Source organism: Malurus melanocephalus, unplaced genomic scaffold (genome assembly GCF_030028575.1).
Source record: "Malurus melanocephalus ecotype Western Australia unplaced genomic scaffold, MMel_1.1 scaffold_346, whole genome shotgun sequence".
In the NCBI taxonomy this organism is placed as follows: domain Eukaryota; kingdom Metazoa; phylum Chordata; class Aves; order Passeriformes; family Maluridae; genus Malurus; species Malurus melanocephalus.
In genome coordinates this window covers 502,247-529,971 of record NW_026623578.1, presented here as the reverse complement: position 1 = coordinate 529,971, position 27,725 = coordinate 502,247, and the positions used below count along the sequence as shown (strand labels likewise).

At 37.7% G+C, this 27,725-nt stretch overlaps 1 protein-coding gene and 1 long non-coding RNA gene across 3 annotated transcripts in view; both read right to left on the bottom strand.

Annotated features, from left to right (window-relative positions):
* Positions 1 to 2,589: 2,589 nt before the first annotated feature.
* Positions 2,590 to 8,136, bottom strand: LOC130580602 (uncharacterized). The gene is made up of 3 exons (XR_008966121.1): positions 6,491 to 8,136; positions 5,099 to 5,164; positions 2,590 to 4,966 (listed from the first exon to the last, which is right to left on the bottom strand). It is a non-coding gene; the product is annotated as an uncharacterized LOC130580602 (long non-coding RNA).
* A 21-nt stretch (positions 8,137 to 8,157) lies between these two features.
* Positions 8,158 to 27,725, bottom strand: part of ICE2 (interactor of little elongation complex ELL subunit 2) — a 20,980-nt gene continuing 1,412 nt past the window's right edge. For both annotated transcript variants that reach the window (XM_057378201.1, XM_057378202.1), the window contains exons 2-15: positions 27,615 to 27,719; positions 24,862 to 25,129; positions 23,615 to 23,734; positions 22,253 to 22,387; positions 21,771 to 21,887; positions 20,543 to 20,702; positions 19,730 to 19,914; positions 18,317 to 19,271; positions 17,090 to 17,268; positions 15,485 to 15,614; positions 10,957 to 11,041; positions 10,813 to 10,863; positions 9,513 to 9,768; positions 8,158 to 8,852 (exon numbers count right to left, since the gene is read on the bottom strand). In XM_057378201.1, coding sequence (XP_057234184.1) covers positions 8,661 to 8,852; positions 9,513 to 9,768; positions 10,813 to 10,863; positions 10,957 to 11,041; positions 15,485 to 15,614; positions 17,090 to 17,268; positions 18,317 to 19,271; positions 19,730 to 19,914; positions 20,543 to 20,702; positions 21,771 to 21,887; positions 22,253 to 22,387; positions 23,615 to 23,734; positions 24,862 to 25,129; positions 27,615 to 27,719 — 2,938 coding nt within the window. In that variant the 3' untranslated portion in view covers positions 8,158 to 8,660. The remainder of the gene's footprint in view (positions 8,853 to 9,512; positions 9,769 to 10,812; positions 10,864 to 10,956; positions 11,042 to 15,484; positions 15,615 to 17,089; positions 17,269 to 18,316; positions 19,272 to 19,729; positions 19,915 to 20,542; positions 20,703 to 21,770; positions 21,888 to 22,252; positions 22,388 to 23,614; positions 23,735 to 24,861; positions 25,130 to 27,614; positions 27,720 to 27,725) is intronic.

The window sequence follows — 27,725 nt, the reverse complement described above, 5'->3', positions numbered from 1 at the left end:
GCTAAGATTATAAYTACAGTCAGAAAGAAACTCCTTATATTCACAAAAGCTAATAACAAGCAAAGCTGTTTTGGGGCACGTATATAGTCTAAACAAAATTTCTATCACTTAGCAAAGCCCATMAAGTTTAAGTCCCTATGGTGTAACCTATTGCACTGACTGTGCACTGTCCAAGGCAAACAACATGGAATCATCTGTGCTCTGTCAAGGTGCTCAGAAGGACGCAAACTCCGTTTTTTCTCTCACAGAGCTGACAAAGGTAACACAGGCTACCAACTTCAAAGGTGTTGTAGGCTTTTCCTCCTGACTCAGTCTGGGCTAGTGCACCTTCTTTCCTTTTGTTTGGCATGAGAACCAGAATGTGCCAGAGAGGAGTGCACATTTAAGTGACAGAGATTCAGCCAGGAATATGCATCATGAACAAATGTAAGCCAGCAACTCAGATAACAAGTGTAGCAAAACCTAGAAAAAAAAGTCCTCAGGCATATGTTTCTTATGAGTATTACTCGTATCTGTAGCTCAAGTCCATTTCTAACCTCAACTGTGAATCACCAGCAGTTCGGTTTTGCAGTGTGCCGCATGGGAGCAATCATCTAGTGACTAGCAGAGGTCTCCTAGATACACACAAACACAGAAATGAAACACTTGCCAAACCCCTTGGACTGGTATTGGAGCCTTGAGTAAGCTCCAGCTCTTTACACTGAATGAAACAGTGGCAGGATATAGAAACAAATAGTTACTATGTGTGTAACCATGTTTAGTGCATTCCTTCAGTCCCTGGGGAATTCATATGCCCCACAGAGCCWGCTGCYTTTTCATGCTAACATCATGCAGTCYGAGACAAAACCAGGACTGTAAAGCCTTGTCAGATATTAAAGTCTACTTTCTGTTCTYAGATTATCATGAATACCCTCAATCRCAKTCAAATGTACTTTGGGCTGKAGAGCTGCAATTCTATCTGAATCCAGGTATCATGCCATCTTTGGTCCTAGAAATAATCCTTAAACTGGTCCTTTAACAGGTTAAAAAGATCAAATCTCAAAACCAAACCCACTATGCTGAGTTCAATTTTCTCAGCAATGTCAGCACAATGCTGCTGGTATAAACAGGCTACCACTATATATGTACATTAAGAGAGGTTTTGAACCCATTTACATGTCACACTGCTTAGAACTCTCATGTCTGCCAGCTCTAAAGTAATGTTCCCCAGACAGCCACCACACTGGAAAACACTGCAGAAAATATTACTGGTGCACGTAGGAGCCCCTGACATCACCCAGAACAGACRAGCATGAATAATCACTGCAGAGTTTTTGGCCTGTCTTGCCAAAGGACAGAAACAGCTACAAAAGATGGAAGCTGCCAAAAGCCCTCAGGGAAATTTTTCCTAGGAATAGTGTTAAAAGCTTTAATGCAAAACCAAGGCTGCTCTGCTCCAYTGTTTCCCATCATTATGTGTTCTTTCCACTTTAGTGACTCATAACACAAACAGTCCCATGGTTTGGATTAGTCTCCTGGCCTCTACCAAAGCACTGGGGAGGCTGTCCCACCTTAATTATGTCCCTAGGAATTCTGGGGAATAATTCTGAAAGTTTCAAGGAATCTAATTAAGCACCACCTAAACTTACCCTAAAAATGCCTGAACAACAGGCTCCTATGGCAAATCTGCAAGCTGGCAACTACATACTGCCAAAACTATCTCCTTGTTGYTTACCATCATGACATCTCTGAAATGACCCAGGAAAATGAATTTTAAAATCACTTACAGTGCAAAATTCACTGAGAGAAGTCAATATACAATTTCTACAGCAATCTGGAACACAGCTGGAAATTTTCAATTAAAATCAATGATTCTGTGAAACAGCAAGAAAGGGGTTTTTTTTTGTGGGTTGTTTTAAAACCTATCAACCTTGGTTTAGTACAGAATAACACAAAACACAGGATTTGGAGAAAGTTCTTACATGATCTGAACTTCATTACCTAAATTAGGATCAGCTGAGGTATGAGACTGAAATATGCCTTGCAATACGATAATTACAAGRGAATGTGTACACTGATTTTTCTGTTGCTCTTTCAAGTGACATCTTACAGCTTTAGAGAAAATTTAAGGCAAAGAAAGTTGACTTAAAAAAGCTGTTGATTGAGTGGCTGCTACCAAGACATTTGTTTGTGCCAGGCAGCCTAAGACCTGCTTTACCAGGTCAGAAGCACAGGTTTGAATTTCCTCTAATGAGTAAGAAAAAAATATATTAAAAGCCTATTGTTTTAGCAYGAAGGAGTACCCATAATACTCAACATTTACACATTTGCTATCAGTGCTGTGTCCTGCGTGTCAGTAGCCAGTGSTCCCATCGGACACAGCTGAGGAGACAGAACAAAAGGCTGCAGTGCCAACACAACCACAGACAATTTTCCAACACCTTCTCAACATTAAGGTTTATTTTGCTAATTCTACTACCCTCCAGGAAGTCATTAAAACAAGAAGGAGCAGCCATTAGYGTGAATACTACACTCGGAATAACTGAGTTCAAACCAGCAGAAGGAAGAGCCCAGCTGGCTGACAAACAAGGACAGAACAGAGTGAGCCAGCCACCATCATTCCTGTGGAGAAAGGCTGGACCAAAGAAAGCCTTTGGGAAGGTTTTGCCAGTATAGAAACTGAGAAGCCTAGACTTAAGCCACAGCCTGAAACATGCACACATACACACACAGAGGAGGATGGAGCCACAGATATTCTTAAAACCAAGGAAGTGTTACAATACTTTATCTTTTCAGTTTGTCTCTCTGGGCTGGTAAAAAACCTAYAAATAAAAGACAATGTATTTTTTTGATAACTAGGATGTTGTGTGAATTACCTTCCCTGAAGAAAGCAGGAAACAAACTTATTTATTCATGTACCCACACGCAAATTTTCTGTTTATTAAACCAAAAGAGCCTGCAGTGAGAGGGCTGTTGACCCACAAGATGCTTTTTCTCAAGAAATAGTGATGATGTCAGTACAAAACTCTCTCCAGGTTTCTTAAGCTCAGTGTGCTGCTTTTACACTAAACAAGTCATTCTAATCAATCTCACTGTGCATTGTGCTTAGGTTACTTGCAAATAAGCTAAAGAATTTCAACTGTGATGTGAGTACTTGTTAGTTTACAAAGGGCTACAAAAGCTGTTGAAAGTAGCATGTGCACCTTTGCAGTAACTACACCTCTTCCTAATTTCGTTACTTCTGCTATAAACAAGGAATATCCAGAGAGCTGCTCAAGGTTACTGTCCTCCTGTCAATCAAGGGAACAGAACTGCAGGTAACTGCATGGTTCTGAAATAAATAGGATTTGACTGCTGAGGTAGCTTTTACTGTGGCTACAAGACCTGCTCAGCCATGGGCTTCTGACAGCTTCTTCCTTCCCTCCTTTTTAAGCTCAAATTTAATCCAATCATTAAAATATTTGTTGAAGTGCTCTGTGTCTGCCTGGCAGCATAGCCCACATTAGACAGACTGATGGGTGACTTATTTCAGCAGAAATCTTTTTARCATTCCTCCTTTTTTAAATTATTTTGAATTGTTCGTGCAAAGGTCTGGTAGGTGGAGCTTCTGAAAGTAAAGCTCTTGAATCAGTTGCAGCAGGCCTAGCACAGGGTGGCACTCATGCTGCTCACTCAACTATGGGATAAACAAATGTTAAAGACAAAAATCATGAACAAAGCTGAGTTTTAAACCTTTTCAAGGTCGCATCATTATTCCGAATTTTGTTTTCAGTGATGAAATAAAATTCTAAACAAATATTCTCATTTTATTTACAGATGCTTTAAAATAGTTTCTGAAGAGTACACCCAAAGCATTGACACTGGCGTGAATTTGACTATATTGATTCTTAACATGGGCATTTCTAAATTTATTTTCAGAAAATCCTTGTTTTTCTTTCTGTGCTAAAGTGTATCAGAGGAACTGACACAGGAAGAGCAAAAGAACTTCTGCAAGAAAGGCTATGCTGCACCATTTCTTTCTAATAGAGAAAGCACTACAGCAGCAGCTGGAGTAGCAGCAAACCTTAGGGCAGGAAAGAGTAACAGTCACCACAAGACTTTCTAGTGGATCCATTTGGGAAAACAAACTCTCATGTAGACAGATGCACCCTCACGTCAGGGAATTAATCTGGAAACATGAAGGTAAATTCCAGCTGAGAATATCTGCTGCCAGCAACTGATTCTGTGCCCAGATGTACAGAATTTGACACTTTTAACAGTTTCAGGTCTGAAAAAGTACTAGAATGGTCAATACCTTTCTTTTATCACAGTTGATCATCTAAAGGTACTTGTACACAAAYGTATGTATAAACTCTGCAAGTATATTTTGTGATCATAAAAAGTCTTACAAGGAAATTCCTGAAGTTTCCAATTTGGTTTGTGCAGAGGACTGGTAGTTGTACTCCTGTGATCTCCCAGGAACACCTTTAGTACATGTTTAATAGACAGGAAATATCTTTGTTTGACATCACTTTATAATCTTTGATACTGTTTTGCGGAGTAATTCATGAGCTCCTTTCCTACCTAAATATACAAATCTGACTATTCTCACAGTGCTCACACAGTGCAGTGCCAGCAAAGGACTGACTGCATTTGGATAATGTTACTGGCATCACTAGAGTATCAGAGACTCATGTTTGTTGTTTCCCTGAAGCCGTTAGTTCCTGAAAGCCTGAAATGATRCAAGAATTCAGGACTGTCTGGGTAAGGCAGTGGTGGGGAATGGACAGGCAGCTCTCACTTCAAGGCAAAATTTCTAAAAYATAATTTCAGTCACATGCCCTTGAGTATCAAAAGTCTTGAAACACTCAAAAGTATGTCAAGATTTATTAAAACTTACAGTAGTTTTAAAACTCTAGATTACCTTTCYTCAAAGAATTCTGATGGTATCTGCCATGGTAGAACTTGCTCTGTTCTTCCTTCCCAAATTGCATTCACTTGGCAGTACCTGAGAACAGAGAAGCTTGTGCTATGTGCTTGCTCTTGAGSCACAGGCAGGTAAAGTGACATTCCTGGCCACTCATGCTGCCATACAATGGAGAAATCTCATGCACAGGTGAAAAACTGTTGAGCCAAGTACCTCTGAGTAAGCTTCAGTGAAACCCAAAYGTATTCATGCATCTTTTGGAACAGCTGGCTCTGTGCACTGCAATGAGAACCACCCCATCAAGCTGAAGGAAGCAAAGAGGCTGATTTGATTATACAGCCTTGGTCAACAATATCAGTATCCTTYTCCTTTTGTTTCCTCTGAACAAGGACATGCCCCATTTGGAAAAATATCTTTTCTCCATTAGGGCTATCAAAAATAGGAAATGCACACTTGTAAGAACATGCAGTGAACACTCAGAGGGATAGGGCTGCTCCATTTCATTTCAAGAATGAGAGATGTTGCTTGGGTCTGTAATAGTGCCTCCCTTYCCCACATAATTATTACCTTATTCTTTTTAATGCTGAGTTTAAAGTGACACAAATAAGAGAAAAGAGTTCTGTATTACCTGTACTGTTTCATGTAAGACAGCTACCATGCTATCTTGGGAAAGAATGGGGCTTTCAGGCCTTCTCTTTTTTTTTCTCTCACTGATAAGCAGAAGAGAGAAGTATCAATACTGAGAAATGCCGTGCAAGCTGCACTAGGACTGACACTATTTAATAATCATTCAATTATTCTACAATTTAAAAACTAGCACTATATTGTAGTTCCAYAAAAACAACAAAAATTCCCTCAGCAAGGGATATCACAATGGTGTGTCCTCAGTCTCACAGCRAGAGGAGGACTAACTCACCTTAAAGCCACAGCCATGAGTAAGAGCAGCCTTGAGATTTTCTACAGGAGACCTTCATAAGGCTCAGTGTGGCTTAAACCTCCTTTCTGTCAGTGACAATCTTCCACCTACACTAATTAAGGTAGAATTCAAATGATTTATGCTTAGGCTATCACTTGGCCACCAAAGGTATTTCCTGGCATTGAGAAGCAAATTTAATTTGGGATATATAATACTGCAATGTATCCTTGAAAATATTTTAATGCAAATGATTTGAACATACAGGAACAGAATTTGGACTTGCAAACTAAGTTCAGGAATCTCTGTAGAAAAAATACATTTTAAGAACAACTAAAAAAAGACAAATATATTTTTAGTACAGAGAAATTTAACACACCAAGCAGTGACAGTGCTTCTGGGAAAGACTGTACCCACACTTATATGAAAGGACATTTTATTAAGAAAGAAGGAGCTTRGTTATGTAACTCCTCACAGAGGAAGCTGAAAAAGTTACACATCCAGTCAGACTTCAACAGGGGGAGAGACTGAAAATGGTGCAACTTCTACCAGCAGAACTAAAAGCAAGCCTTTTAAATGGAGATCAGCACTAAGCATTCTGAAAGATTACACCTGAACTGACTTTTATATTCTTTTGGAAACGAGCTGCTATTTAACACTCAGGGCAAACAAATCAGAAGCAAAATAAATACCTCTTTAAACAGCTCAGTAACTGCTACTGAACTTCACAGCATAGCAGTGGGCAGAGTCCCTTGCTGTTGGCATCTCCCAYCTTTCAGCACCAGAATGGATGGCTGGTCACTCGGTCCCAGTTTTCTGTGCTTCCAGCTGCTATGCTACATTAGAAGAGAAAAAAYGCAGCACATCTTTTCCTAAAATATTTTACATATTTCTGTTGTATTCCTAGAAGTATTTGTAGTCAGACAGAAAAGGTGAGAAGATTTAGCCAGTCACACAAGAGAATRGAAGCAGTTTATCAGTGCATAGTGCAAATGAAGTTTAAAAACTCTCATTACTAYAAAAGTAGTCAGATTTCACAGCCAATAACCCACTGCAGTTATTCACACTCACATAAAGAACTGATRAAGTTCCATATGCCAACCGGTCACCTCAAATGCCAGGTCAGAACATGTCCTCCAGTCCTCCAAAACTAACTTCAAACAGTCTGAATGTGATCAACACCCATCCATTTCATCTCCTAACCAACACCAGTGAACGGGGAAAACCAGACAGCCAGCAGTGATCTCACACAGCTTGGAACACGTTCTGTTCTCAGAGGCTTTCTTCCATTTCCAGTGGTTTGTAGCTCAAAGCTGAACCAGTTGAGCTGGGTCTGGCACTGCTCATGTCAGCTGGATAACGTGATGAAACCCATGTGCCCTGGGTTTGCAGATGACACCAAATGGGGAGAAGGGAGAGGTCGAGGGGACAGATGAGCTGCTATGCAGAGAGTCTTGGACAGTCTGCACTGCCAGGCCAACAGGAACTGCATGAGCCTTAGCAAAGATGAAGTCTGGCACCCACAGTGCAGTAATGCCAAGAGCAGCAGCACAGGCTGCTGCATTACAGTTCTACAATTAGTACACTATCATTAGTACTATACCAGTGTAATGTAATGAGCAAATAGACCATTTGTGCCATATGAAACTGCATTGGGAAACCAAATTCCATACAAGTCTGGCAAGAAGCTTTATACATACAAACTGAAAACGGCCTTGAATCCCCCAGACAGAATCAGTTATCTGGCAAAAATGACTCACAGCTAAAATATTCCTATTATGAGAAGCCACTAAGGGCATTTAGGAGTTTGAATCAAAACTATCTGTAAATTGCTAACACCAGTTCAGCTTGTCAATAGCTTATTACTGCAGATAAAACAAGCAGTGGTCCAAAAAAAGATTAAACTGAATAACTGAATAAATATCTAACAGTTGGAAAAAACCCACATCAGAAAATGYTTTGCATTTTACAAATAAGTTTTTCATATACATTCATTATTGAAGCCTGATTTCAAAAAAAWTCCTACCTTCAGGATTTTTAATAGGTGTACTCCAGTAAACCATTTTTATTTTTACCCTCCTGACATCAAAACATGTCCTGTCAAGTCCCAATGAGCAGAAGAATGCTTGATCAGATGTGTGTACTTGGAAACTTCCTCAGTCCAAACAAAAACTTGGAGGAACACCTTTAAGACCTCTGCTTTTTTGTGACAACTGTTTAAACATGCAGAAAAGTAGCTCTCCTGTTATTATTTTACTTGTTTCWCTGCACTTGTAAGTTTCTTAAAGCAAATTTATAGCACTTATAATTCAAATAAATACAGCTTTTGTACTTCATTTGTTAGTAAAGTTCTTTCTAAAAAAGAAGAATATATTTATCTAAGTTATTTAAAAGCTGGTAGACACCATGTGTCAAAAATCTAAACAATTAAATCCAAATTGTTCCCCTTACGCACAATGCACAAAGTAAAATGTATATTTAAAATAYATCAGAACTAAAATCTGCAGTGAATCTGGAAAAATTAGGAAAGCTGAAAAGTTTTTTTTCTTGTTACGTGGTATTGGAGATTGTTGGCAGCCACTGCTTCACTCTTCAAGATGCAGTTTTCCTACAAAAATCACCAGACCGACAGCAAATACTCTTCCCCATAACGAGCCAAGTGACTGCAGCCATGAGCTTTTTTCTCTGACTGAATTTGAGATTTTGCCTTCAAACAGGTTGCCTCAGGTATGAAAGGGTTAAAGGTTTAGAGAATGCTTCAGCTATTGGATCCATTTCCCCAGCCAGCTTCTTCTGGCTCCTCTGAAGCTGCAAGAAAACCTCAGATTTTTTGTTTCCTCTTGCTCTTCTCCAGGCTTAYTACTACTTCAGTTGCATTTTGTTGAATTTAGTTTTCCACTTTTTCTTCACATTTCTTTGCTTGCAGAAATTCTTCCTCAGCTTCTTTGGAGCCACACCTTCATTTCTAACAGGCTTAGCTGGCTTGCCTTTTGTTTCCATAGCTACTGGCTTTCCCTCACGGGGTGTGTCCGATTGTCCTTTCACCCCARTCATCTACACACATATGGGGAGAGAATTGAAAAAAAGCAACTCAGAAAACCAAACCAGAATTACCAGAATTAATAAGCTTAAATCTGTATTAAGCACAAACATACACAACTACACAGAGACAACTACCTTGTAATTAATTTAATTTCAAACAGACCCATGACACATCTTGACTGACACAGCARGGAGAAGTGCCCAATCCTGCCTCTTCCTGCCTATGTGCCTGCATTTCCTTCTGGCAGAAACCAAAGTACACAAGGTAATTAGGAACCGATGCACGACAATTTTTTCCTCATATGAAGTCARGATGTGGCTAGAACATGTAACAGAGACTTAAAACCATCTCACAGTGCACAAAGCTGGGCACAGTTAGCACATGGCTTTGACACAGATGAGTAAACCTATGCTGAAGAAAAACAATGGTTGAAAATTCTCTTACTTTTAAAGTGCCTCAAAAATATTAGAGATGAGAGGTGGATCTTTGGGAAATTTCCAATGGATGATAGGCATCACTTATCCACCAACTTAAATGAAAAAGCAGGATAGATTCACAAAAAATTTCTGACCCCCAAAGATGACAGATAATTACACCAGCTATAACCCAAGAGATTGAAATAGATCATTCCTAAACTACTAATCCGCTTTTCCATCAAGTGAGATACTGACCTTCTGTTTCCACCCTTCCTGGGGTGCAGGTGGAAAGGTGCATGGAACYCTCCCATGACTTATGTGGTAGGGCAAAGGGATGCTGGGGTCTAGGGGTACCCATGGGACTGAGAGAGTGGCAGGTACAGCAGGCAGATCACAGTGAGCTTTGTGCAGGTTATAGGATGATCTTGYGGTCTTGTCAGGAGAACTCTTGTAAATTGCAACTGATGAATCTCCTGCAGTGTGAGTCAATAAATAAGAGCCCTCCTCCAAACTAAAATGAGAAAAGTTCAAAAACAAAAATATTAATGTTTTTTGGTTTTTTTTTTTATTTGATCAGGATAGCTAATACTTTCTTAATGCATAAACAAAACATTTTTAGATGTTTAGCCCATTTTATAAAAAGACTGGACAAGAAAGCATTAATTAAACTGTATTGATAAATACCTACTAATTAATGTGTTTAATTTGTATTCATAATGTACTAATTTATCAACAACATAAAGATTGGCACCTTACACAACTAAATATGTAAGCATACACTGAAAACCATCCTTGTTGGGCAAACTGTAATTCCTTAACCAGCATCCTATAAAGAAYAATGCCCATGTGGACACAGACACAAAGAATAGATGAGCTTTCAACACATACAGGATGAAAACAGTTTTTAGGAAGATAAAGATTAATTAAGTGCCTGTATCAAAAATCTTAGTCACAAATCATGACACTACAGAAATTGTGAAGAGCRGGAAAACTATTTTGTAACTTGAATGAAGACGCTTCACACTCAATGTAAGAAACCTGCTCCACAAAAAAATAAAAAGACATTTGCAGTCTGAAAGGCTTGAAATAGCTACATAAAGAAGCAGGAGAAAGGTCGTGATGTTGTACAGAGAAAGGCATATGACGTCATAAGTCAAGCTAAGCAGAAGTGAACTCAAACAATGTTATTTCTACAARTTAAGCCAAAAGACTACCAAAACCCAAATGCCCAGACTCTACATGTCAGCCTATATACACAATATTACACCTCACTCCTGCAAACTGTTTACTCAGCTCTTAAGAGTCCAGTTTCCTCTCCTGAAAAACTGGTTCAAAAACCCCAAGTTCTTACTCTTTTGCATCAGTTATGCAAACATTGCAATGCCAAGCACATTTTACACAGTACTACATTATGCTATGGTAGACCTAAGAACCTGTAAAATATTTCATGTACATGAAGAAACAAAAATCAGAGTAGACAAGCACTCCACAGAAAAAACAGGATTAGCTGGACAATGGGGTAAACAAATACAATGAACAAGAATTGAGCACTTACTCAGACACCTTCTTCAAAATATGATGAAGTATATTTAATGAATTTGCAGGTCTGTGAAAGAAAAAAAAAATAGCAAAAGTAGTAAATTACAAGGCTTGTTAGGACTTGAAATTCATTGCTAAAAAAACTTACTAAAATACTCACTTGATCAATCCAAGTTTTTCTCTTAAAGATTCTGGAGAAACCTTTTCTAGCATAATAAGCTTTGATGTGAAAGCATCAATATGTCCTGAAAAAAGAAATTCAATTAAAAYACTAAAAATAAAACCAAACRAATGTAAGACCRTAATTTGCAGACCTAATKCCTTTTTAAAAAGATAAAAACCTTTGCTCTTTTGGCATAGAACAGTGAAAAGTATTTATCAATGTTGCACCATAAYAGACAGTCAAATGTGCAGCTGCTTTAAGTACAGCTATTTATACTGGACTGTCTTTCTAAACCAGGGAGATGCCCCTGACTCCAGCRAACCTTGGCTTATGTGTGGGATATAGAACTTCATTCTGCCAGGCCTTAATCTCATCASTCAGTTTCTATCTTCTCAAGTTCATTTGACCCTTATCACTTCACTTCTTCACTAGACAGATCCTGAAAGCTGATCTGTTACAACAAATTTACTTTTRAGTTTAATATACTTGTTTTCCTATTCTGATACAATGCATGACTTTCTGGGGATTCTGATCTTTGTCTCTTGACTTTTCCCCCCCTTCCTCACCTGAAAAATTACAATTTACAACTCAGGCCTTGATCACGGCAAGCTGCTCAAGAATTTTTGTCTTTGACATAGTGAGAAGCAACAATTCAAAGCCTTCCTCATCACATTTCTGAAGTAAAGGCTGCCAAGCACAGTTTAGCCCACATTTCACTTGATGAGCAATAAAGATCACCAGCATGGCTTGGACGTGGATTGGACAACTGTACCTTGCCTTYTGATTCTTTCTCATGCTGAGGTTTTCCCAGCAATCTATTCTATTTCAGCTCCCACAAGGTGGATGAGGAAAAGGCATAATAAAATATAGCCTACTAGTGGAATTTACTGTCTTACTATACATCTGCTCTCTTAGGAAGTGTAAATGCTTCAATTGCACAGTTAAAACTGCAAAACCAAAGCATTTCACATTCCAAGTTATCCATTACTAACAGTTTATATTGTTGTGTAAGAATACTAAGTAATAACATTAATTTTAACAAATCTTAAAAAATGCACCAGGACAACTGATTTAAACACTGTACATTTGTTACTTTTCTTCATAACAGTATTTTGTGCAAGATGAAGTAGCTAAATTTAACATCCTGCAGTGCTGACTAGACAAAAAAGAGATTTGAACCCATCATTAAAAAAAGAACTAAAAAATGTGTTTTGAGTTCTGTATCCCTCACCAGCTTCTCCTCAATCAGAGACTTCTCTCCTAAACTCACTGACAACATAACTGGGGAAAAAAAAATTACAAAATATCTATGAACTACTCCCACCTAATTTATAGAACTATATCTTATATTTGCAAAGTGACTGATYGAAAATACTTGACATGTAGTACATTACCCATACACTAAGTACTWTTTTCCTACCCATTTTTCAAATAATTTAAAGGCCCATATTATTCCATTCAAGTGAATGTAAACTATTCTTGCACAAAGTTTTGCTTAGGCACTTAATGCAAATAAGTGAATAATAGTCAGGGTAAAATGCTCCCATTAATCAGCAAAGCTTATCACAGCTTTATTTACTGCTTAGATMAAGTACAAGTGCCTTATTTGGGAAGCTTGGCCCAGAGATTACTGCCTTTGCAGATGCAGRATTTCCTATCTGAGTAGCAAGGGGACTTAAATCAGCAACCAAGGCAGGTGCTTTGCTAGCACAAGGAAGACAGCACTCTTTGTTTGATGATAGCATCTCTGCTTTTGTGCAAACCATCAGTACCTTAAGAACATCCTACATAAAAAAATTCAGCTTCCTGTCACCCTCTGCAGCTGCTGCAGGCGGCCATGGGGTACACATCTGCTTTCTGTCTCATCCCCTGAGCTGGCAGCACAGCTGAGTCACTGAGCTGAGATCCTCCCCCTGTCACACACAACAACGCTGGACAATTATGGGGCATAGAYCAAGGTCCAAAGAACTTTTCATCCATACTTACTTGGCAATACAAAAGATGGTTGAGACAGTGAATTAAACTTTTTCAAGGTCCAAAAACATCTATGCAATTTGACATGGGAGTATGCTACATRCTCAAAACTTAAAAATTAAAGGCTCAACTGTCTGAACAAGAATGAAAGTTGTAGGTACTGCRTTAATAGGGCCATAGTTCTCAAATCATCTTGTTCCATACTTGCACACACATACTATGAGGTAAATTTAAAAAGAGCAATAAGCTTTAGAAAATGTTTGATTTAAAAATTCTTTTATTATACAACACAGCATTTCACTTAAAATAATTCAAATTACAGAATGATCTCAGAGGATCTCTGCCTTTCTCCTTACGCTTAACAGATCACTGGAGTAGTCTTACTATCAGATATCAGATTAATGGCAGARAATGAGAGATTCACCCCATTTTAAGCTGCCCATGGATATCATCACTCTTAGAGACCTGTCCCTGGAGTTTCAGGACAAAGCCCTCTGCTGCAAAGAGTGTCCCCTGAGCAAATCTGGACACTTGCAACATCGCATTTTTCACAGCTCCCTTAGAAATACAAACTGAAAGGCAGAATTTCACAGTTACCTTGCAGTATTTCTCCAGGAAAGATTCCCCAAATAGAATATGATAACAATTTCCTATTACAGGCTGTGGTAGATGCTCTTTCATAGAAGGRGTATTTACTTCCATATATGATTTTTTTACCCACTTGCATTAGAAACTACATGGCAGTACTGAGAATCTGCCTCACAGGCTGGGAGTACCCATTATCTGCGCAGGACAGTGACAACCCACAGTAATCCTGTGCCTCCTCAGAGCCACAAAAGGAGAACTCCTGTGCGCCCCAGGGCTTGCTTCTGGAAAGAGCACATCCAAGAGCTGRCAAACAAACATGACTGGAATAACCAGCACTTCTCAATCCCAAGGACACTTTCTTCAGAGCACAGGAACAGAGAGATGGTGGCCAGAGCAGTGCAGCCTGCCAGCCCAGGGCACGGCCCATCTCACAGCCAGCAGGTATCTACAGGGAACACACTGAGCTCTCCTGGCTGGCGGGGRAGGGCTCTGTGCCTGTTTATCTGGAACACTGCCTGCCTGCCCAGCCTGCTTTCTCCTGCATTCCCAAGAGCCTCCATAAAATGGGGTGTTGGCTGGATGAGCTGCCTGCAATCTCCTGCGCAAGCCGTACCTTCAGTAACCTTAACTGAYAGCAGATTAGACAGACACTCCTTCACTTTGTGGACTTACTAGCAAACACATCAGCCCTCTCTCCACAGCTCACGATTTCCTCACACTGCTCTGCTTRCCACTTTGGAAATATTAATGAAAACTTTGATAACATTTCCTGGATACAGGCAGCTCAACTGCAGTGCAGTTCAGTATGGACATATACTGAGTATACATAAATTCAGAATATACTCAGTATAGTGGTGTGCTTGTTAAAACTAAAGAGAAGCAATGCTTCTGTACCATACATTAAGATACAGTTACAAATAGAGAACTGTGGACATAATCAGCTTTTTTTTAGGGAATGGAAAAATAATATCAAATATTGCTCTTGAAGTTTAAAATTAGAAATATAATTTCCATCAAATAAGAAGAGCAGACTAAGATGCAATAAGCAAATACACTAGATTGCACATAATCTTATGGTAACTTGTACAGTTTGTATATAAAAATGGGAAAATAGAGAAGTTAGCATTTCTAAAATAGCATTCTGATGTGAGCCAACAACAGCAAAAGTGTAATTCAGTGCACAAGTGGAAAGGTTAGGCAACCACAGGCCACAACTGCTGCCATAACAACCCTAAAACCCAGATTTGTTTCTACAAGTAAGTGAGGCAGTCCCCACTGCAGCACAGTCACTCACTGTACAAACAGGATTGCCCTCACTCAGTAGCATGTTCCAAGCATATTCTAAATATCAACTAACCATTTTTTGCAAATTTTCCCTTTTAAAATCTTGCTAATTACAAGATAACTGGTATCAGAAAACTCATGAGTTTTCTGATACCAGTTATCTTGTAATTAGCAAGATTTTAAAAGGGAAAATTTGCTAATTACAAGATAACTGGTATCAGAAAACTCATGAGTTTTCTGATACCAGTTATCTTGTAATTAGCAAGATTTTAAAAGGGAAAATTTGCTAATTACAAGATAACTGGTATCAGAAAACTCTCCATACATTAAAATGGTTGTCAAAATAATCTGGTCACATTCTTTATATGCAACATTTTGATTTCTCTACACAACATATATCCCAACAGACATAAAAACTTCCCTGACTTTTAAAATGTCATGGTACAAATGTAAATACAGCATTTTCTACAGGACATTTTTTTTACCTAAAACCAAAGTTGAAACATCCAAAGAAATTTCCAACAAGGAGCTTACTAAAGTTAAAAGTGAAAAACAAAATTAGAAAGTTAAAATTAAAAAGGACATATGGARTATACCTTTAACAAATATGTATCTCTTCTGTTATTCTACAAATACTCACACACGTGTCTTAAACAAAAAAATCAACCCATGAACTTACCAATATAAAATRAGCATTCAGAATGTAGCATACTCTGTGTCCACAGCTGACACACTTCGCTTTCTGTAAGAGCTTCGACACCGTAATAGGCTTGGTATTCTAGTTTTGGCAACAGGAATATGGGAGTCAGCTGAAAAACAGAAGATTAGATTAGATTAGAAGATTGCTATTTTCTAAAAAGAAAAAGCAGCACTCACTGTTCAAAAAGTCTACATTTTTAATGTAAATTTAATTACGTTTTGTARTTTATAATAATCATAGTCCTCCACCATAGCTGAAGCAACAATGATATTTCAGAGATTTTGTTCAAAGGTTCCCATTCTGTGAAATCCACAGTAAAAACTTTAGAGTACAGAGACTTTATACAAAGAAAGATGAAATGGACAGGAAAAAAAAAGAAAAAAGAAAAAAAAGCCTGGGCAATATTCTACAAATCCTAAAAATTGTGCTACTACGTCATCTTTCCATGCAACTAAATTAATTTGAAGTTTACATTCGGTGCTCTACTGCCCTCTGCATCAATTTAAGAAAAAATACATGACATTTCTAATTTGCTTATTATTAGCTAAATTCTGGCATTTATCACTGCTGTCAGAATCTCACTTGAAATTAGAACCTAATGCTTGGACTCTCATTTGAAATCAGAGTGTAACCTTTGAGAGTTAACAYTAACAGAAAACATAACATCTTTCTCACTGACAACCCACAGTWTAAACGTCAGCAGAAATTTTTTAAGAAATAACCAAGTGCTTGGTTTCTGAATAATGAACTAAGCAGTTGTTCCCAGGCATTTATGAGCTGTGGATCAGTAACAAAGAGATGGGATTTCTTCAAAATAAGATTCTGAGCAGAGACCCTTGGTAAGCAATCTGAGYTACAATGATTATTTCCATTTCAGCAACACATAAACACGTCACAAAACTGCGTGCTGTAATTATTCTCAGGAGGRACATACCACAACAAATTCGCTGAATGATTCAGAGGACTCTTTACAAAATAACAAATTACTGGGAATTACAGAATAAAATTTCCTTCTCCTGATGATGCAAGGAATATTTCAATTACAGTTGCATTCAAATCACTTAATTCCACGAGATAAACTATTTGATATGTCATAGAATATTCAAGGAGAACAAACAGAATCTCTTTTTGTCTTCTCTGCTGTTCACTTGATCTGCTCTTTCTCTGCTTAACTAGGCATGATAGCAAGGCTGAATCCTGCTTGAAAGTATTTATGATCATGAAACTTCTCAAAGCCTTGGGCCAAACCCCTAATTACTCCATTAACTTCTAAGAACAATTCAAACTGATACTAGTTTACATGTGTATCACTGGCCAGGCAYATTACTTCGGTAAAAAATGGAGAATCACACTTATCTTCTAATCAAGTAGCTTTACTTGATTAGATCACAAGTTATTCTTCCATGTTTTGCTACAGCAAATATTTACTTACAAAACACACACTTCAGAGTCTCAATTAAATATACCAATCATCTCAATGAAAGCACAAATGCTACCAAGAACTGGGAATACAGAGATGCCTGTTGAGCACAACAGTTTANNNAAAAAAAAACCCAAAACAAATGCTGAAAACAAGATTTTTACCTTTTGGGCTTTTTTCTTTTTTTGGTATCGTGGCAGTGACTTGACTTTCTGCACACTGCACCGCACAAGTAACAACAGATCATTCAAACTGAAGAGCTTATACACAACATTGCCTTCCTCAGGTGCTTGATACTCTGAAGGGTCTTCTTCAAGGAGCTGAAGTTCACTTGGCAGCTTTCCTACAGAAAATTAAGAAACCAGAAAATTACAAGATTGGACATTCTTTCTCATGAAGCTGATTAGCTTTTTCCCCCYTTGCAGTAAGTTTTTATGTTTGTGGTTTGTTTAGATGTTTTATTTACCCTAGGATCTGTTTTGTTTCCTAAGATTTTGGAGTGAAAACTACTTCATTAGGCACAAAAAAGTCACATATTTTAAAAAATTGAAAATAATTACATTTGGGAAATGTTCACTCAATTAAAGAGCATATTTGTAAATAATCCCACATCATTAGATTTCTCACACAAAGAGAGAGAACTCCAAAGGCAAGACTCTGTTCTTGTACGAATGTAGCTCATGGTTTCCTGCAAGTTTATCTAACACAATAAAGTGCTTCTAACTTCAGCTATACAGATCTTAGRAACAAATCAGGCATATAAGGAAAATTTCCATGTCCATGGTCCCTGGGATCTGCACGACTTGTAATTCTGGGTTAAGGTCCAGGTGTAGAACAGATTAAATATCCAGCCAATTGCCTGAAAACTTAAAGAGAGGTGCCTTTTAGTGAACCCTCATTTGTCTTCTGGGACAGAGTGCTAAGGAGTGAAGCAACATCAACTGAACCAGAAGACTCAAAACTTAAGACACACTAATTGCAATTTTTTTTTCCCAATTTTTAATTGCATCATTTGATTAAGTTTTATTTTACAAAAAAGTAAAATAATTCTATTTTTGATTGACAAATAACTATTTTTGCAGACCAGACTGTTATAATTTATGTGCAAAAATAACATATTCCACTACCAAATTACTTCTTTTCCTTGCTTAAAACSCTTGAGTATAACAACTTTCTGTTTCTCTACAGTAAAACAGTATTTCACATTCACCTCTGTGAACAAACARCTCCCAGCACTCTCTTCTGTGTGCAACACAGTCATTCTCACACAGAGAAGATAGTGTAAAGTCACATCTCTAAATAAATGTAACAGATGCAATACTGGTTCTTCAGACAAAGGAGTTAAAGTGTTATCTGTTAAATTTTCCTCCTTACACAATGACCACACTTACCCTTTGGCAGTCCCTCAAAAAGCCAAGTCCAGTTATTTCTAGAGGAGCCAGTGGGATTGGAGGCTGGGGCAGGCACAGTTTCTGTGCTGGAGGTCACCAAGGTTTTTGGAGACTGAAGCACCTGTGTTGGTAGAGCATTAGAATTATCACAGCTCACCACTGGCTCAGGAGCTTTTCGAGAAGGGGACTTGAGAAGTTCAGTTTGCATTTTCAAAATYTGCCCAACAGGATCCAATTCTTTGGATAACTTTCTTGTAGGTTTCTTGGAGGCTTTTTTCCCCTGATCCATGGTATCTGAGCAGTCARTGGTGCTTGCTAAAGGACTCTGAGCAGGGGAAGGAGAACTGGCAGTCTCTGCAGAGCTATAAGAAACGGTGGTTGATACAGCTGGTTTGCAACAAGCAGTGGTTTTACATTCTGAATCAATCACCAAACGCTCTTCATCCGTGTCACTACTGCATAAAGAACTGTAAGTCTCTCTTTTCTGTGCAGCATCAGGCTCTTTCTCAGAACTCCCTCCATTGGATGGAGGATTTAATTTTGTTTCATTGTCCAACACTTCTTTAGTCATGACATGCTGTGCTTTGTTTAGTCCTACCTCCACTGACTGAAAGCTTTTACAAGGTGGATTTTCTTGAGGGCTGATGCATGAAGTGCCACCTAATGATGGAAACTGCGTGCTGGCACATGCTGAACCTTCTTGCTCAGAAAGGGTGTTTTTCTCCTCTTCATCTCCACTGTTCATGGTGGATGAATCTTTGTCCCCCGTTTTCAGACCATGAGATAAAATTTTAGCAGTGTTAGTAACCACAGGAAAAGTACTTTCCATTTTAGAAGTTCTTGAGAGGTTTGTTGTTGCTCCAAAAGTTTCAAGTTCTGTAACATCATCATCGAAGTCCATCCCTGTGTCATCTGGAAGAGGAATTGTCCTGCACTGGTAGGTATCAGAACACACCTTAACACAGGGATGAGAAARCAATAAAATTTAAAAATCCCAAAAGGATAAAAAAAAAAACMAGAAACAAGACATTACCAAATTGAAAACACAAAGAATGTTCAGCCATCCATATTTTGACTGTTGTGAAAGAGGAGCAGTAATTGAAAAACACATTTTCTTGTTTAATGTGGAGTATCTTGAGTCCTATGAGTGAAAGGCCTCTCCAAAGAGGAAAAGCTCACAGGACCTTTCCCACTGAAGCAAACCGATCAAAATACATTTTAATGAAGTAAACATAAAGTTGAGATGTCAATGTAGAAGCATTTAAAGGAACTAGACAGACAGGTTTTAACAGGGTCTCTAAATCAGCAATAGAAAAACCACCAACAGAAAGACTAATTTTTCCTTCATTATCAATTTATGAATTGTAACACAAGGTTTTGGGTTTGTTTTTAAGAATAGGTGAACCTACTTACATCCCACTGAAACAGGCTGTCCTCAGCTGGTTTGTCCATCGATACATCAGAAATTGAAACGTAAGATGTTTTAGTTGCTAGAAAATCCATTGGAATTTCATGGAAGATTTGATTCCTCTCTCTTACTGTCATTTCTTTTCTCAGCAGAGGTGAATTAACATAAACCACTTTAGCWGGTTTGCTACCTTTTCAAGAATGAAAAGAGATTGAGTACATATTAAATGAAAGGAAGAAAGAGTGCTGTATAATTTAAAGAATAAATCTTTCAACTTCCAATTACAGTCAAATCCATTGCACATTCACACCAGAAGAAATGAAAAACGATCCTCYCATTAATTAACAACAGAAAATAAAAGTATGTCCAGATATGGTGTGAATTATGATGATCCTACAGCAGCAATACACACCACATTAACAGCTGAACATATTTCAAATGCAGTTCTAAACAGAGAATTTGTAAAATAAGAACTGAGGATTCATCACTTCCTATACAGCATTATATTACCAAGTGTATCCTGTTTTCCAAAAAGATCTTTTTTCTTCCTTGTTTGAAAGTCAATTCYTTTTTAAGTCTCATTGCCCAAGTGAYGGCTGCAGTTTATTTCTCTTCTAAYCAGTAACTCTGTCCAGGCTCTGCTGCCCCATTCCTTTGTTTACACCTTAATACACTTAGATATGAATCTCCCAAAAARCAAAGCAATACCCTACCCACCACAACAGAGAAAGCCAAGTGATATAAAGTGACTCCAGATCAGCTTTCCAGCTTTTCTGGACAACACCCCCCCATAGTTTTATAACAAAAACATCCCATACCTGCAACAGTGATCATTTTAACACAAACTGGAATTTCCCATTGTTCCTTGTAGTTTAGTCCATGATTATTCAGTAAAGTAAATAATGATTGATTACTTAAAACAACTTGAGGATAGTATTTCAAAGCAAGTTTTTCTGCATTTGAATCTGAACTAATATCCTAAAGAGGAAAAAAAAAAGACGTTTTCTTTCAAAGTTCGTTTTTTTTAAAAAATACACACAAATCTGAATTTACAAGAAAAATCCAAACCCAAATAAAAATGGATATAGACAACCCCTATCCCCCAAAAAAGTACAAATACGACCACAATGCCAGGTTTCAAAATGAAATGAAAGAGCAAAAAACTCCCCTGAAAGTTTTCAGCTGAATCTTATAGCATTCACATTGCAGCTTGAGAAAATGTATCTTTTTAACTTGTATTTTCAGTTAATTTCTCTATAACTTTGAATTACTAGGTTGAATAGGAATTTAAAGCATCATGAGATATGGAAATGCACTGAAGCAAAAATACAAACCCAAACCAGATTAACTCACAAATATGYATTACAGATCTTCTTAAGAGTTAAGCCACAGCACAATAAAGACACCTGACATCAAAATATGGTTAATGCTGCATAGTTGTTTCAATACCAGTCATATATAAGGAACCTTAAAACRAATACAAAATCAACAATACAAACTCAGAACTGAAATGACAAAATTGTTAAACATTATGAGTACATATTTCCATGAAGGAAGGAGGCTGGGAATGCTCATGAGGTTGAAGAATAGCATCAAGGACTAAGAAGATAATGGGAGCCCAGGAGCCAGGACCATGAGACGAGTATAAAAAATCCATCTGCTCTTTTTTCTGCCATCCAAGACACCATCACAAGTATTCTGGTATAAGCCTCAAGAGATGTTAGTTATAAACATTCTCCTGCATCACCTCTGCTCCTTTCTTCAGCAAGAGTCATTGAAATTACAGTGCTTCTGTTGAAAGTTTGGGTTTGCACATGTGGAAAAATTCCTTGAACTACCTGATCAAAAATCACCTGGAATWAACAGTCAAAAAACTCAGTTCAACAGAATGAAAACTCCCTGATTTTGGTAATGGAAGAACACAAACAGAAATRAGAGCTATCTAATGGTGCAATGCAATCTAAAAACTGTTCAACACATACAAAGAATCAAATTGGACTTCTGTACAGAATATGCCTTAAAAATGACAATAAAAAGGTTACTTACACTATGCATAACATCAGCCTTTTTTTCTGGTGTTATAACAGATGTGACAGTGCTATAATCTGTGGGCAGTTGAACAGGCATGGAAGGGAAATCTGTTTTACCCCGTCTTGCTGTACCCTTGGGGAAATCAAGCAGGATCAGGAAACACCTTTCACAGCAATCATGCTCACCCAACACTGAACTTCTTAGAAAGAAAAATACAGGAATCTACACAGGTGAATTATAAAGTTACATGATATGAGAAAACATACTATCAGTGCAATCTTTTAACGGTAAACATCTGGTGAAAAGGGTTAACAGCCTCACTACTAAAATAATTTTACTGACGTTTTAATTAATAATTTTAATTATAAATTATAACCCCTAACTCAAGAACTGGGTAATAGTTGCAAAAATCCCTAATTCTTGCACAATACAATGCTGATGGAATTCTACTTATTTAAAAAAACCCACAAACCCAGTATGTGTACATAAAGTATTACCATTGCAAGAAGATTTTTTTCCAGCTTAAAGGTCAGCTGTGTATGAAACTTTCCTCCCATGATACTCATGATCTCATGGAGGGTGTAAAACKCTGGATACTTCTGCACATGCCCAATACATGCACGTAGCAACTCCTAACACAAAAAGAAAAGTAATTTATGCATTTMATTTTGAAAAGTTTTTTCTGCAATTGCAAGTTACATTTAAAAACTTGCAGATACCAGTACAGAGCTTTAAGACTCTCACAATCACTGGTATGAGAACTGCAATACATTGTAGACCCTCCTCACCCCTTCATATCCACATTAACAATGTATGTACACAGCTCAGGCCAATCWTTAAAAACATGCAGTTCAGTACACTCTGAACTGTGCTAAACAGGTAATTATTTTCTTTYTAGTTTATTTATCTTGGCTTTTAGAGGAAGTGTATTTTTTTGTGTTACCACCTAGTTTACGTTAGACCTAGGCAAAAGGCACAAAGGTAAAGGCATAGGATGATTCCATTTGTGTTGAAACTCACTATCATGTCAACTCTACATAACTTTTTATGATACCTGAATTAGGTATTTAGGATACTTAGCTTTTATTTAGTAACTAGAATGAATTATTTTTGCAAGTATTGTWTGCAACAAAGTATGTGTCTCTATTTCACTTTGAAGTCGGGGTATTAACAATAAACAGGACTAGAAGTCTGGAGACACATTTTGTAACCAGATGACAAAATATAAAATTGAAAACCAATCCAAATATTTAGAGCAAAAAATAAAGCAGTATTTTTGTCCTCATATGTGCCCAAACTCTCTGTTAACCCACTAAATTCTGGATTTTTTTCCAAAATGTGCTATAAAGCCAAGAATTATATATAAGTTGCATTCATGTTCGATCTTAGAATCATCCAAGTGGATATTTAACACAGCATGAACTTGCAGAGGGTTATGATCAAAGCCTGAGTAACCTCTAATTAAAATGACTTTATAACATGCTACTGTGGAGGAAAGCTTAACATTCTGTCCAGTCCTTTATATGCAGGAGCAATCTGTTAATGGAAATACACACCTAAAATGCAACTTCTCCCTTCCCAAATATAAAAAAAGAAATTTATTTATTTGATGACTAAATATTTTTACAGTATTGAAAACAGCGACTTCTCTAGTATCCCRTCTTTTAGGCTCCAAGGAACCGCAGGCCAAGCCACGCTGCACAGTGTAAGGAAAAWGGCCACTTCCCCATCTCATCCCAACATGAAATCAGCAGAAGGTCAGGGAACATCACATCCCATGARCAGTTCTATGTATCTTAATCATGACTCCAAGATGTTTTTTCAGAAGGGTTGGAATTAAGCATGGCAATGKTAATTACCTCAGTATAACGCAGTGCATCTTCAGAGATGGTGTCATAATCTTGGGCGCAGCTTTTTGCAGCATTTTGAGCAAATTTCATAAATTCTGCAATTTCATTGTTTACTACTTCTTTCATTTGCTGGGGGAAGGAAAAGTCTATTTTTAAGACAAAACAAAACCCTCTATGCTAGATATGTAATCACATACTAAGTTGTAATCACAACTTCCAGAAAGACAGTACAGGTAATGATATGAGGGAATGAACAGATTCAACTTGCTGCTCAATTTGGCAAATGTCCAGTTTCCCTTAAGTAAAAAAAAATTTGCAAGACCCATTTCCTTAAAAAAATCCCAAACCAAAAAAAACCACCATCCCTAACAAACAGCAAGTTTATTTTGATATGGTGATTTATAAATAAAAAAGTTACAAGACATGGTTGATGAAGTTTACATGACAAAGCCACAAAGATATCTGAATTCTGATTTCATATGAAAGAACGTGGTAGTTACTGACTTGCCTGGAAAAGATATTCCAAAGTTACAGCAAAAATAAAGAAATTAGCATTAATAAGGAACTGTGGGAAACCAAAKGCAATGGCTCAAAACAATTTGCTGATTAATTATATTTTACAGGACTGAAGTCAAACGATTTTTCACCCAACAGGTTAAAACAGGTTAAAAAAATTAAATACTTAATTTATTAAGTACTTAAACACATTGCTGAGACTCAGCAGCAAGGGTGAACTTGAGCCTTGTTCCTTGTGTGAGCCCAGCAGGGCAGCACAGAGGGCCTGCCCATGCTAATGAAYAAAGCTCTCACAGCAGGGAGCTGTAAAGATCACAGCAAAACGTATCCATGGCCTAACACCATCTAAGACTGGCACATGCCACTACAAAATGCTAAGATCACAGTAAGGAAAACTTTTCACTTCCTCTTTGGAAAATAAGGGGTTTTTTTTGGGCAGGGGGCGCTGTTTGATCAGCTGTCAAATATCTACATTTACCCACAGTTGTTTAGATCAACAAAAAAACCAAACCACCCCAAACCAAAAAAGCCACAAAACCCCCAGKTTCAATGAAATAGCCACATATACTTTCAATTTCTATTAAAAAGCTCATCCTACAAAATTTATTACCACTCACAATACCATGAACTCTATGATAAATTAATTATGATGAATTGAAAACCAATTTTCCCCTTCTTTTATTCTTGTAAGAAAAAAATAGTATTACTCCCTTTGTGATGTACACACATACATATCTTACCATATAAGTGAAAAATTCCCTCTGACTTGCTGCACTAACTTGGAAATGGTTTATTTTTTTCGAGAACTTAGTCATCAGATACAAGTATGTTTTCTGCTCCTTCTCAGACAAACAAGAGGTGAATGGATAGGGGACTCTGGGCTCTGGAAAAGGATGATCATCAGCTGGGCTTTTAGCCTCCACCTCAAGTGAATCTGCAGCTTGCACGCTACAGATCTGTCTGTTTTCTGAAGAGTTTGCCAATGCCTCCACATTTTTCTTTGCCTCTCTGAAAGAAAAGTAACAAACAAAAGAATTTGCAGCTTTCACATAAATACTAATATTTGTCAGAAACAATAACAGCAGCTGTGCAAGCCTAAATTGCTCTGAGAGACCATGCAATTCCAATTCCTATCTGTGCCACTGGACTGTTCTTATTCTGAAACCTCACCTGTGCAACCAGACTAATCCTTAGTACCAACAGCAGGTCTGCAACTGATTCAAAAAACAAACAAAAAAAGGGAGGGTTTTCTCTTTTTAAAGAAACAAAACAATGTTAACAAACTAAATATGAAACAGATTTTTTGTTCTGGAAACACAGATTATTAATGAAAAAATAGATCCACATTTCATCAGTCACTGATGGCCACTGTTCTGAAACTGTCTGCACTCAGAAAGGTCAGACTTGCAAGTCACTCCTGACAAGGAGAAAGACTTAACCAGAAAAAGCCTTTCTTTCATTGCAGAAGAAGGAAATTAAAGCCACTTCATTGTAACAATAAAAACTGCAGATTTCAGTGAAGAAATTCCTACAAAGTACACAAATCAAACATTTAATTTTCTACTCTAAACAATGATGGAATCAGTCACCAAAAATAATACTAGGCTAAGGCAAGGGGTATGCTGTTCTAACAACAACAAAGGAGTAGCATRAAGCTGGTTCGTAAAACTCCAGTACACAAAGGCCAACCCTGGTATATTTAAAATAATTGTACTTAAGAGAGAAAATATTTAAGGCTAACAAAATGAACATTAACTGCTGATCTTGGAAAAAGCATATTTTTAAGATACTATTTCAGCAGTAGAAAACATCTCAAGTGTCATTCAAACCCAGCAGTATCACATCCACAGCTCTTAATAACACTTCACAGCTGTCTCTATAAATATGAGAATGTGTCCATCCTTGTGGCACAAACTGGCAAATTTAATTAAGCTGTAGCAGCAACAAGATGCTGACTCAGATATGCCAATGTAGGAACATCAAGAAATTCTAGCAGCTTAAATTGGCTATATTCAGCACTGAATGAAATGGCAGCACATCAAGATCATTTCAGTATGCAGTGCTGTCACAGTCTTCATCGGGGTGCAAACCAAAATAATCTGACAGAGCTTTTCTGTCCATATTTACAGCATTATACTCTATTTGAGCTGACGGCTTAAATTTTTCCCCTTCATTTTATCAGCAACACGCCTTCACAGCTTCTAYACCAAGAGAATACACACTTTAGTAAATACCTATGAGAAACCCCCCAAAACTGGCAAATTTCCTCCAGCTTTTACTTTCACACTTGCTTCAACAGGTTTAATTTCTCTTCCTCCTGACTATAGYCACACAACCCAGTTCCATCAATTTCTGATTTTTTCCAGCTGCAACCTCTCTGGCTTCTTSTGGCTGCAAACCATTTGAGCCAAACAAAGCTGAATACAATCCCACTCCTCAGTGTCTGCTCCAGAAACTCTTATCCTGCAGCAGTATCAGATGTACCAGTAAAAAGCTGTGAGGCTGTGCTCATATATTGCCAATTCAAGGAAAGTTGCTCCAATAGAGATGAACAAGGACAGCCTTCTCTAGCTAAAGATGAGGGATAAAGTCATGTGATGTAACAGGTATTCCCCTCAAATGCACATTCTCATTGTCAGTTCATAAAAACAGAGTAATTCCCCTTTTGAACAAACTATTTCCCCACTTGCTGAATTTCCACTTACATGGTTTCCCACCCACACTCCTCACAGTGTGAAGGTTCATTCATCAGCAGTCACATTCAGCTCCCTATCAGCTAAATAACTTCTTAAAAACCAAGAGTTTAAATACAGTCCTYCAAATGCTGAAATGAAGCCACATGRGCCACACGTTTCACTATGGGAAAYAAATGTTATTCTACTTCCTCAACTACAAAAAAGATAAAAAGGACACCAACACCACCTGTACCACCAGTTTCATATCCCAGTCCTCCTGGCACTCTAAAGTTTCTATTCATTACCCAAAGAATTAATTACATTTCCACTGCACCTAAGAGACTGGAGGTTCATGTAAAATGTTGGCTGCTTCCAAAAGGTACAAGCAAAAAGGATTTAAAAACACAGTACTGTTACCCTCATATAAAGTGAGAAGAAATGGGACAGCTATGAATTTCTAAGCAGAATTAGGGCTGGTTCATGGGTTCCCGGACCCTTACCCTGAACRGTTAAGAAGGTGGGTCAAACTTATCCCTCTTTGATACATAAGAGAAAGCAAAAAACAAGTACCACCCCCAAAAAGCCATTAACCCAACCTCTATTCCCAAACTCCTAAACACCCCTCTTAAGACACAAAAGTCCAAAGGACTCCAGCTTTCTGAGGTTTCACAATTGATAAAGCACAGGCCAACAGCTGAACCAAGAAATCTGTAACAAGCTCTTGTGCCAGACAACATACAACTTTCCCCAGAAGAGTATGGATACGCAATCCATAGGATGGTAACAAAACCACAAAATGATAACATTACATAATATACCTGTTTGATAAATGCCAGAGTTCGGAGAGGCTCGGAGACAAGGAATATTTTTCATAAAGTTCATGGGAGAAAAATACTTCTTGGCCATTTTTCGGTGAAACATCCCTAACA